The 12,207-nt window shown below is 39.0% G+C and overlaps 2 protein-coding genes across 3 annotated transcripts in view; one reads left to right on the top strand and one right to left on the bottom strand.

Annotated features, from left to right (window-relative positions):
• Positions 1–1,031: 1,031 nt before the first annotated feature.
• rangrf (RAN guanine nucleotide release factor) lies at positions 1,032–1,893 on the bottom strand. Its single transcript, XM_015397986.1, has 2 exons — positions 1,811–1,893; positions 1,032–1,708 (listed from the first exon to the last, which is right to left on the bottom strand). The coding sequence occupies exon 2, from the start codon at positions 1,683–1,685 to the stop codon at positions 1,083–1,085; it is 603 nt and encodes a 200-aa protein (XP_015253472.1). The 5' UTR covers positions 1,686–1,708; positions 1,811–1,893; the 3' UTR covers positions 1,032–1,082.
• A 1,498-nt stretch (positions 1,894–3,391) lies between these two features.
• vamp4 (vesicle associated membrane protein 4) overlaps positions 3,392–12,207 on the top strand; it is a 22,644-nt gene continuing 13,828 nt past the window's right edge. Inside the window, exons 1-3 of one of the 2 annotated variants that reach the window (XM_015398002.1) lie at positions 3,400–3,610; positions 8,130–8,248; positions 10,499–10,600. In XM_015398002.1, coding sequence (XP_015253488.1) covers positions 8,246–8,248; positions 10,499–10,600 — 105 coding nt within the window. In that variant the 5' untranslated portion in view covers positions 3,400–3,610; positions 8,130–8,245. Of the gene's footprint in view, positions 3,611–8,129; positions 8,249–10,498; positions 10,601–12,207 lie in introns of both variants that reach the window. The other variant, XM_015398003.1, reaches the window with a different exon arrangement.

Here is a 12,207-nt window from a genome sequence, read left to right on the forward strand (position 1 = left end):
TTCGGGAGAGGCTCAGAGTAGAGCTGCTGCTCCTCCACATCGAGAGGAGTCAGTTGAGGTGGCTCGGACATCTTCTTCGGATGCCCCCTGGACGCCTCCCTCAGGAGGTGTTCCAGGCACGTCCCACCGGGAGGAGGCCCAGGGGACGACCCAGGACACGCTGGATAAAGCGGGAGACGACAAGTACAAGTACATGTCCTTATGGTCCCTATGCACACCTATGCCCATGATTAAAAGGTTTTATCAAATGGGTTTGGCTGTTTTAAGGACAGATTGTGGGAATATAAATCTGATACTGATGAAGAAGCTCCTCGAAAATGTTGTTAGCACCCAGAACAGCAGTGAGACATAATGGAGAGTTATTGTCACTGGATGATTTAAATAATAAATATGCCTAATTCTCAACCCAGGAATATGGACAAATTATAAATTATTCACTAAATATTTAGTATGGAGCTAAATATTTATCCAATAAAGTAAATATTTAGTTTGGAGCAAGATATTTAACAAATATTAAGATTGTAAAATATTTTGTTCCAAACTAAATATTCTGCCAGCTTGGTGCTAGCTGAATATTTAGTTTGTTAAATGTTTAATTTGGAGATAACTATTTATTTAATAAACTAAATGTTTGATGTGGAGCTAAACATTTATTTCACAAAATAATTATTTAATTTGCAAACTAAATATGTATTTTCAAAGTAAGCTTTTTAAAAATGAATGAATAAGGCAGTGAAAATATGACTTGGGGTGGGAACTTATTTTTCTTAAAACACGCTAAAGAACCATAAAAATATTTGACTCCCAAACTTTACAAACAGTAGCCCATATTTGAGACGCTCTGATGGAGACAAACTTGTTTTAAATGTTTTATATTTACATTAATTGACTCTCAAACATTTTCACATGAATAAAATAAATTCTGCATGTCAGTTCTGTTAAAGTCTACATAAGAAACCTGAGCTTGTTTTAATGTCCGCCAGATACAGATCAGTGTTTCATGTTAAAGTATTCTTGCAATAACATGTATGAATAATCCATCTGACCACATAATGAATAATCTGTTGCATTAAGTGAATGTTTTAGCCAAACAGCCCAGGATTGTGTAAAGTGAGAGTCAGCAGAGCGCGCTGGAAGTCCTCCTCGGTCCAGGGCTCCCTGCGGGCCTCCTCTGCACCGCCTCTGCTGCTGCTGTCTGACGTCATGCTGCTGCTGCTGTCCGGGCTGATGCTCAGCGGGTCGTTAAACGTCATCAGGATGTCTGTGGAGAACTGCGGCAGCCGGAAGAGGCCCAGGTGAATGCTGACCGTGTTCCTCGCCTCTTCGTTGAACTTGGACACACTTTGGGTCCCTCTCAGCATCCAGGCGCTGCTGCACTCCAACAGAGACACGCTGCCTTTCGCTATGGCCTCAGCGTTCCCCACTACAAAGGCCCCTGGCCCCTGAGCTTTATTGCTGCCCGCTATGTCCTCAAAGTGGAACCTAGCTGCGTCCTGGTCGGCCACCTGACCCTGATACTCCAGCAGCTCCACGATCAGGCTCTGGTCGGTGTGAGGATGGGCAAACACCTCCTGGTTGTCCGGGATTTCCCTCAGCTCGCTGATGTCCGTGATGTTGGAAGGGAGGACCGCTGACAGAGCTCCGCCGAAAAGAGGACGGAGCCGCGGGGCCGCTGCAGCCTGCATCTCCCGTTTAAGGCTAAAGGAAGCTGCAGAGGAAGGAAACAAATACAAATATTGTCACTTGTTGACAGCAGGCACACAAGCAAAATTAAATTACGCATTAAACGTCAACATAAACACCGACTTACAAGAGAGCGAGAAGAAACTATCCAGCGGCACACACGTTCAAACTTTGCTCTTCTTCGTGTGTTTTTTTTGTTGTTGGTTGTGGTCCACCAGACGCTCTGCTGCCCCTACAGGCGAGGAGCGCAGGCAAGAGGATTAAACATAGACCATACGTAGACGCCTAATTGGACGCTGGCCGACGTGCCTAGAGGGCGGCCATCTTGGATCAGACCACAGTTCAGACAGCTGCTGTCAGAATGAATAGGAGGCGCCTTAGATCTCACCTTAATCCCATGAAAGACGAGTCAGAGATAATATTACAATAATCTCTTACATGTCAAAACCCCTGAAAAGACCAAAACAAATCCTAAAATATATATTATATATGACACACTTTAATTGATTAAAGAACAAATGTTCACATTTGCATAAATAATGATAATAAAAACATAGTTTGAAAAAGAGTTTTTACACAGGTCTTGACAATGACAAAACAATAAAAATGAACATAAAATTAATAAGAAAACTAAATATTAACTTTACTCTCTTTTGTAAACCACATTACAACAAAGTTTCCTCTAAAGATCATAATACTCATTATTAAAAATCAATCCTTAAAAATACTGAATAATAATAATATACTATATAAATATATAATATAAAATAATATAAAAACATAATCTTATAGTATAATAATATAAAACTTTGCATTTATCATATTAATATTTAATTGCAAAATATATAACTTTGCATATATCTTTAAACAATAGTTTCAATAGTTTTTATCTAAATAAATATGTGCAATATTTATAATAATATAAATATAAAGGTAATTTTCAATTTTGTTTTATATATTTGGTTGTATATTATTATGATTCAGCACTTTTAAGGATTGCTCTTTGATAATGAGTATGGAGGAAAATTTGTTGTAGTGTCATTTACAAAAGAGAGTAAAGTTATTTTGTTTTTAAAATTATTTTTATGTTAATTTGTATGTATTTTTTGTCATTGTCAAGACCTGTGTCAAACCTTTTTTTAAACTATGTCTTTATCATTATTTATGCATATGTAAAAATGTGTTCTTTAATCAGTTAATGTGTGTCATATATAATATATATTCATATTTTAGAATTTGTTTTGCTCTTTTAAGGGGTTGTGACATGCAAGAGATTATTGTAATATTATCTCTGAATCGTTTTGTGTGTGATTGAAATGAGATCTGAGCTGCCTCCTATTCTTTCTGACAGCAGCTGTCTGAACTGCGGTCTGATCCAAGATGGCCGCCCTCTAGTCACGTCAATTAAACCTGAAGTCTGGCAATATGTTTATATATGTTTATTATTATTATTATTATTAAGAATATGTCCTCTAGGTTTTTAATACCGACATAAACACCATCATTGTGAACATTAATTCATAATTTTGCTTTTATTTTATCAGTACAGATTACTTTAAGCTATTCAGTGTTACTTTTGATAACTAATACAAATAATTAATTATGTCCTTATCGTCTACTAATAAGTGTTCATAAATAAATATTACAGACATCTTACCCTGAGAAGATTTGCACAGTTGTTGTCTCTCCTGATCCAGCTGTTTCTACCAACTTCCTGCCCGCCTGGTCAGCTGATTGAGGCGGTGGAAAGAGACAGAGGATGAGCATCGCTAGCATCCACAATGATTACGATGTCTCATGGTTTAGGACAGCCGGTAAAATGAATCCCACCGATCTGTAAGACCGATTAAGCAGTGAAATCTCTGGTCTGATAGCAGAGTCTCTCTGTGGAGGAAGGTTTTTCAGCGGATCTTCGATCAAACAGCAGGTAGGTACCTGGTGACGTCGGCATCATTAGCCTAGCCTAGCTTAGCTTAGCCTAGCATAGAAAGGGCCTTCTTTATCTGGATTTATTGTATATTTATTGGCCTGCTCTGTAGCTGGATAGTTTATACGATACTTGATGCTGTAAATATATTTAACGAGTAACATGTTGTAGAAAATTACACTTCTGGGTGTTTTTTTGAGGGTAGCAAACAATTAGCTTAGTGAAATGCTAAAGTTGTAATGGGTGAAACGACAGATAAATCTGTTTCTGTTTGCGCAGATAGAAATAATCACTATACTGTATCATCATCGTATGAAAGAGGGGTTTCCATAGAAACTTCACGAAAAATAACTAACGGTTGGAACTAAGAAAAGAAAAACAAAAAAAGTATTGATAAATAATAATAAACAAACTGCAATAAATGAGCACCGAAAAAAATAAATAAAAATAATGCTTGGATGTAGGATCATTTCAGTATCAAATTATTCAATCTTTATAGAAACTTCTCTCTAAAAAACTTTTTTTTACATCCCTAAAAATCAACAATAATGAACTAATGTTTCCATTAATCTAAAGTAGAGCTGATCTTCTATCATAGGCATCAATATAATGCAGGTGATGTAAACCAGCCATTTATCCTTAAAATACTGTGGGTACAGAAAGTATTCACACCCCTTTAAATGATTCACTCTTTGTTTCATTGCACGCATTTGCTATAATCTATAAAGTTAATTTAATTTCTCATTAATGTGCACTCAGCACCCCATCTTTACAGAAAAAAATAAAAAAATGTAGACATTTTTGCAAATTTATTAACAAAGAAAAACTGAAATAGTATAATATTGAGTAGAAGCAACCTTTTGAGCTCGTACAGCCATACGTCTGGATTTGGGGATCTTCTTCTTTGCTGATCCTCTCCATGTTTTCAGGTCGGATGGAGAGCGTTGATGGACGGCCATTTTGAGGTCTCTCCAGAGATGCTCCCTTGGGTTCAGATTAGGGCTCTGGTTGGGCCAGTAATGAATGGTCACAGAGTTTTTCCCCAAGCCACACCTTTGTTATTTTAGCTGTGTGCTTAGGGTCATTGTCTTGTTATAAGGTGAACCTTCAGCCCATTCTGAGGTCCTGAGCTACCCTGGAAGAGGTTTTCTTCCAGGATATCTCTGTATTCGGCCACACTCATCTTTCCGTCAATTGCAACCAGTGGTCCTGTCCCTGCAGCTAATAAACACCCCCATAGCATGATGCTTGACAGTCTTTACCATTCCACCATCAGGTTTGCCATAAATGCTCCTTTGAATACACACCACTGCGTCTGTATTCATCTGTCAACTGGCCCTCCCTTCACAATCGACGCAAAATTCACTGGTTCATCTTCATTTACAGGACCCTTCTGGGCCGCTCACCACTTTAATTAGGTCACCTACTGCAGCCAAAGCCTCTCTTACAACATGCAGTCCTCACTTCATCTACAATCACTTATTCCTAAAACCACTACTTGCTTCTTTTCAATCTGCTGCTGCTCGTGACTGGAACGCTCACCAAAATATTCTCCAACTGAACAGACTAATTTCACTTTCATCCTTCAGAACAATTATATCATCGTCGTTCACAGACACTTGCAGCTGCTTCTCTACGTCATTTCTGGGTTGTCTGTTGTGTTTTAAATTGTATTTTATTAGTAATGTATTTATTTTAGCCCTACTTCCCTTTTCCTAAGTGGTTACTCCACTGTTGGGATTGTATTGAGCAGTTTATGAGCAGTACCTGGTTTTCTCCACACTTACAGCTTAGAATTAACCCCAAAAAGTTTTAATCTTGGTCTCATCAGACCAGATAATCTTTTTTTTTTCTCATAGTCTGGGAGTCCTTTTTGTGTGTTTTGGCAAACTCTAAGCAGGCTTTCATTCGTCCTGCACTGAGGAGAGGCTTCTGTTTGGCCACTCTGCCATAAAGCCCTGACTGGTGGAGCACTGCAGTGATAGTTGACTTTGTGGAACTTTCTCCCATCTTCCCACTGCATCTCTGGAGCTCAATCACAGTGATCACTGGAGTCTTCTTTACCTCTCTCACCAAGGCTCCTCTCCCAAGATTGTTCAGTTTGGCTGGACGACCAGGTCTAGGAAGAGTTTTGGTCGTCCCAAACTTCTTCCATTTAAGGATTATGGAGGCCACTGTGCTCTTAGGAACCTTGAGGGCTGCAGAAATTCTTTTGTAACCTTGGCCTGATTTGTGCCTTGCCAATATTCTGTCTCTGAGCTCCTTGGGCAGATCCTTCCACCTCCTGATTCTGGTTTGTTCTGGCAGGCACTGTGAGCTGGAAGGGCTTATATAGACAGGTGTGTTCCTTTCTTAATCAAGTTCAATCAGTTTAATCAAACACACCTGGACTCTGTTGAAGGAGCAGAAGGATCTGAAGAAATGGACAGCATGTGAGTTAAATATGACTACGTTTACACAGCAGCCTGAAGTGATCCAAATCCAATTTTCTTTGCCCATATGCGACCTGGATCTGATCTTTTCAAATGCGACCTGTGTCTGAACGGCCAGGTCGCATTCATCCAACCTGAACGTCATTAATACCCGACAAAGTTCACTATTCTGCGTCTTGCTAAGAAGAAGCAGCAAGAAAAACAACAACCCTGGCTACCGATGATGCAGAGAGCTGTATTTATGTTTAACCATCTTGAAAAGATTGTGTTTTATAGTTGGGAAAGATCGCTAGATGCGCTCCGGCACTCCCATCCATGTTTACTTCCGTAAACACAGAGCACGCTGGCCTGTAACATCATTGTGTCCTCTACTGCGCATGCGGGACACTTGTGTTGTATGGATGCAGTTCACACAGGAGATCACATAAAAGTCGCATATATTTGGAAATATGAATGGCGATGCAAAAAAATAAATCTGATTTCACCAAAAAATCGGAATTGAGCATCAAGGCCCGCAGTGTGAACGTAGCCTATGAGTGTCACAGCAAAGGGTCTGAATACTTATGACCATTTGATATTTCAGTTTTCTTTTTCTTTTTTTATTTGCAAGAATTTCTACATTTGTTTTTTTCTGTCAAGATGGGGTACTGAGTTCACATTCATGAGAAATAAAATGAACTTTATTGATTTTAGCAAATGGCTGCAGTGAAAAATGTAAAGGGGTCTGAATATTTTCCGTACCCATTATATATCAGTTGACCTATATGGACTTTCTGTCTTCTTTACAGTAATGCCTAATATGGATCTTGGTGACTGAGATCCTAAAGCTATGTTGATAGCTAAAACATCATTATGAACCGAGCCAGGGTAGTGCAGAGAATCTGGGTTAGTTTTAGTCAGAATTCATATTACATTATTCCATAGCAAGGTGAGAACATAAGGTTTTCATCATATGGAGCAGTGCTTATCAAGATTACTACATTTCCTACAAAATGCTTCTATTTCAAATCCGTTCTTGTTTAATAATGTTTTCTCACCAGGGCAATGGGGTCAATGCCTTTCTTCATCAGTGTTTTGGTGAAAGGCAGGGTAAATATACGCTGGACAGGATGCCAGGCCGTTGCTGAGCAACACAGAAAAAACCACGATGCAAAAACACACACACTCACATTTGAGGACAATTTACAGACTCTTTAAAGTATATTTGAAATTTATTGACTACTTTCCAAAAAAAAAAAAAGCAAAGAAATTTACAGTGGAAAAATACAGATACAGCTCCAACTTTTAGTATGGAGGATAAATTAAAAAAACAATTTAAAATGACAATAATAAAGGGAATGTTTCTAGATGCTCTCCCTTACGCAGTTTTATAAATGACCCTCTATAAAAAATGATAGTTATTTTTTTTATTTGACTTTTTTATTTTACTTTCGGTTGCTAAACTTGTTTGAAAATCAAAAAAAGCCCACTTTATTTGGGTGGGCTTTTGTCTAGCGATTTAAAACTAAATAAATGGTACTTAGACTGGGGGTGATCAAAACAGGTTCAGTTTCCAAATAAAGCCATGGAAAGGTATTTTTATAGCTAAAAAATCAAACAAACAAACAAAAAAATACAATAAAGGTATAAAGTTAATCTGTCTGGATTTGAAAAGTCGAAGCCAAAAGCCAACTGTTCCATTGTTGTTTATTAATATAGAATAAGGCTAGTATAACCTGTCTGTTTGCAGTGATTTTCACTCAAATGTCCAGAATTTCATAACTGTTTAGAAATGTTATGTAAAAATGTAATTTTAAATTACAAAATGCTATTCTCTCTTTCGTATTAATGAAAGCTGCGATCTATAGCACCACTTCACAGTCATCAATATTCCAGAGTATAAATAACAAACCAGTTTTAGCCAGTCTGATGATGAACTTTTCTATTGCAGAGAATATCTTTCAGGACATTTTACGTTCTAACATAAAGTCTCAACTATTTTTCATGGGTTGTAGCTTCTAAAGTAGCAGAAATGTTGTGTTTGTTTCCTGGAAGTCTTCCTTTAGATCAGTCTGCTGTTTCTTTCTGTGTTTCTTCACTTTCTTCAGATCTGTCCGCTGCTTCTCCTCCCCTCTGCTCTCTTGGCTTGGGAAAGGCTGTTTTTTTCCTCCAAACGCAACGCCAGAAACGGACGTTGAGAAAGTATCAGACTTAACCGGAATCAATGGTACAAGTCTTATTGTCGCAGTGAGGAATGGGGTGGTGAATAAGATCATGAATCCCCCCCCTTCAGAAAATGACTGTTCCGCTTGGGTCATATGTTATTTAGCTCAGTGTCACAGAGGCATTTTATTGAGATGTGTTTGAGTGTTTCTGTTTTTTTTTTCTCCCCTCTCTGGAGAACATAACACCCAAACACAGATTCAAAGATGTGTTTCTGGAAGAACAGCATGTTTTCCAGATCCACACACCATAGAATTGTTATTCCCAAAAGCATGATGACATTTCCTTTTAATATCCAGTAAATGTTAAAGTCCAATTTGCAGGAATATGAATATTAAAAATCATTATAAAGATGTGCAGATCGATTTCTTTAGATGAGAATAAACAGATGAATCATCTCAGTTCATAGGGCCCTATAAAATCCGTTTTATTTTTTCCCAAATTGCGTTTTTTCCGTTTTTATGTATGTATTTTTGCGCTTCCAATCAATGGAATATTGACAAAACTTGCCAAACAATAGTTCACCCGACACGTAAAAGTCACGAGGGAACTGCTCGGCTCTGTACTCAGGGCTTAGCATCGTGTTTCTCAACTTTTTTGCCGAAAGCGGAGCTGCGGAGAGCCGCTTCGCCATTTTTTCAATGTTTTGATGGGGGAGGGTGAGCGGAAATGACGGAGTGGGAGGGGTTGTGTCGCCCAGATTTGCATCCCCTGGTGTGCATCTCCCCCCGATGTATGTTCTTCTCCCACACAAAAACAGAATTTCATTTCAAATGTAGAAATTCCGCATTTACTCTAGATTCCACGTTAATTTGCCAATTCCGCGATTCCGTCCGCGATTCCGTGATTGCGGAAATTATAGGGCCCTAAGTTCAGGAGTGTAGCAGGCCTTAAAGGAGAAGTCCGGTCAGCAAGGAATAATCAATGAATCAATATTTATACACAAAACTAATACGTTTGCTATGATTAATGAATTGAGCGTTAATCTGTAAAAAAAACAAAAAAAATAATTTTCATCGCGATCACAGAGTCTGGGAGTGGCCATTTTTGCCCAAATATGGTAACAACTCACTCCTGAAATGTTCCAGCAGTGACGTGACGGTGCGGTAAGCATAGCGCCATAAACTGACAATGCAGTTGGATGTAGATAAAGACTCTCTCCTCACTATCGTCCGCCATACTTGTTTTTCTTCCCGCTTCTGCGCAGCAAGCCACTGAATAGTGACCTTTGTTGCATATTCACCCTTTATAGCGAAGTATATAGTGAAATATTTTGAAAATCACCATTTCAATCCAATAGTGTTATTGGTATCCAGGACAAGACCTTATTACCTTTGTAACATAAAAAAAATATGGATATGTTGATGGTAAAAATGAATGTCAATGTAATAACAAGAAACACCAAGTAGCCCGAATATATTAAGAAAAATAACAAAAGTGCTTCTATAAGAAATTCATGAAACGAAACACGTTTTTCTTTGGTCCAACATAACCTTAGAGGCATTAATGCCGATACTGGCACTGACATTTTTTAGTTTATAAACTTAAATATAATTTTTTACTAGGCTTATTAACTTTACTTTTTAACTTTTCAATTAGCTTTTTACCTTTTTTTTCTTGACTTGTTAACTTTTTTTCCAACTTAATTTCCAGTAGGTAATATATCATTAAAGGGCTCCTCTAATTGGTCAAATGCCAAGATAAGATGTACAGCCATGTAGCAGGACCTTTGCTGAATGGCTGGATATAGATCTAGTGCTTCTAGACGTCAGTGAGGGACAGGGGGAGACTCCATTTGTAAGGGGGATGCAAGGGATCAAAAGGTCGTATGAATGTGAACTGTCCGTTCAGAGACAGGTCCCATTTGAAACGATCAGATTCTTATCGGATTCAGGACCACAGAGCCAAGTGGCTCGGGTCGCATTGAAAAAAATCAGATCTGTGTCGTTCAGACTGTCATGAAAAGATCAGATACAGATTGGATATGGGCAAAAAAATGGGATTTGGGTCACTTCAGGGTGCTATGTGGACATAGCCTTATAGATTACCCAGAAGCTAATCCTATCCAAGAGCCTTGGACTCCCCCGGTGAGGTCCTGGCTCTGCTTTTTAATAATAGTATAGTTTTTAGTGGTAGTCCTTTGTTTATTGTCTCATTGGTTTTCATCAGAACCTCATATATTAAAAATACATCAGTTATCTGTAATGATAGATAACCTGATTCAAACTGACTATCTTCTCCTCCTGCCCTACAGAGGGAGCCAGAACGGGAGGAGCAACCTGAAGACAACATGCCCCCAAAGTTTAAGCGACACCTCAATGACGATGAGGTCACTGGATCCATCCGCAGCGAGAGGGTGAGAGAAAGATGTAGTGGAAAATGACATGTTTGGTTTCTGGTTTGTCTGGGTGGGGGGTCGGATAAACAAAGAGGGAAGGAAGCAAACATACAAGGTGAAAGAGGAAGGATGTGAAACAAACAGACCTCCTGGTTCAGTTTAAACAATATTGCAGCAAGACACAAACAAGGAAAATATGCTGCAGACCACCAGAGACAAAGGTTTTGAATGAGTGGGTTTAGCGGTTGAGTCTTGAGAAACTCTTGGGGCCAAATATCTGCTCCTCATCAAAGCAATCATCCTGTCCCTCCCTCCTGTACTCTCCTTCACCCTTCCCTTCTTCTTTTGTGTTTTCACCCGGGATCAAAGCTAAGCTTATAGGGGGAATCTTGCATAACAGCGTTCTCTCCTTCCCAGCATTGTCCGTCGTTTTCTCCCTCCGATAATTACTACCAGTTCTCCTCGTCTCCTGTGCTGATGAAAAATGCAGAGCGAGGTTCCACAGGAGCAGGGTGTTATTGCTCAGACGTATAAAGAGCTTTATGATCATGTGGCCACCATCTTTTCAAACTTCAAACAGATGATCTGCAAAAAAAATAAGACGTGTGTGGAGTAGAGTTTGGCTGTCTGATAAGATCTTACCTTTCTCTACTGTCTGTACAGTTAATGTGTTTAGAAGATGATAATAATTGGCTGCAGCTTCCATAAATGAAATGTTATTACCGTATTTTCCAGACTATTAGCCGCTACTTTTTTCCCGCGCTTTGAAGCATGCAGCTTATAAGAAGGTGCAGCTTTTCTGTGGATTTTAGCGAACCGACAGAGGGTGAAGTTAAAGTTGGAAATAAAAGAATAAGGGGCTAATTTTCATTTAGCACAAGAACATGCTAGCAGCAGGACCGACGGAGAAGAAATGTCCCAAATTCACACATTTTGATATTTATTTGCCGCATTAAAGCTGCCGAAAGAGACTGGACTCAACAGCTGCAGAGCTGAAATAAAGAGCCTAAGAGGCCCCATCTTTCAGTAGACGCTCTTACTGCTGCGAGCAGTAAGAGCGTCTACTGAAAGATGGGCCAACAAGCTAACAGGAGCTAGCATTCATCTTCTTCCATGCTCCAGGGGCTATATGTAGAGCTCTCCCAACACGTTTGGTGGGAGACAGTTCAGTAGATATCCTTCCAGAAAGCTAAAATTAAAAAACAAACCACTAGACCTTGTTTTCCAAGTTTGAATACATTTCTCTTCCCATCCAGCTTTCTCAATTGAAAATGCCAGCTCCACCTCTTAATAATGGGCTTATTGTTGGCGTGCAATACCAGATACTGGCCCATTCCTCTAAAAAGGCAGTCATCAAGTTCAGTAGATATCAGCGGCTTTTAGTCCGGTGCGGCTTATATATGTGCATTTCCAGTGTTTTCAAATCATTTTCTGCTCTATAGTCTGGAAAATACAGTATTTATTCCGATCATAAAATGAAAAGAACCTCCATCTAAGATTTAAATCTAGATGTCTTCCTTTCACTCAATGAGAAACAGACTCTCATGTCTCCTGTGAGAATTTTATCAGGGTTCCCGCGGGTCCTTAAAAAGTCTTAAAAGGCATTGAATTCTTCAAAATAAAAC

The sequence above is a fragment of the Cyprinodon variegatus genome, unplaced genomic scaffold (genome assembly GCF_000732505.1).
Source record: "Cyprinodon variegatus isolate N-32 unplaced genomic scaffold, C_variegatus-1.0 Scaffold902, whole genome shotgun sequence".
Classification (NCBI taxonomy): Eukaryota; Metazoa; Chordata; class Actinopteri; order Cyprinodontiformes; family Cyprinodontidae; genus Cyprinodon; species Cyprinodon variegatus.

Coding starts and splice junctions, on each gene's coding strand:
- rangrf (XM_015397986.1), bottom strand. CDS start 1,685: ATGCAGGCTGCAGCGGCCCCGCGGCTCCGTCCTCTTTTCGGCGGAGCT.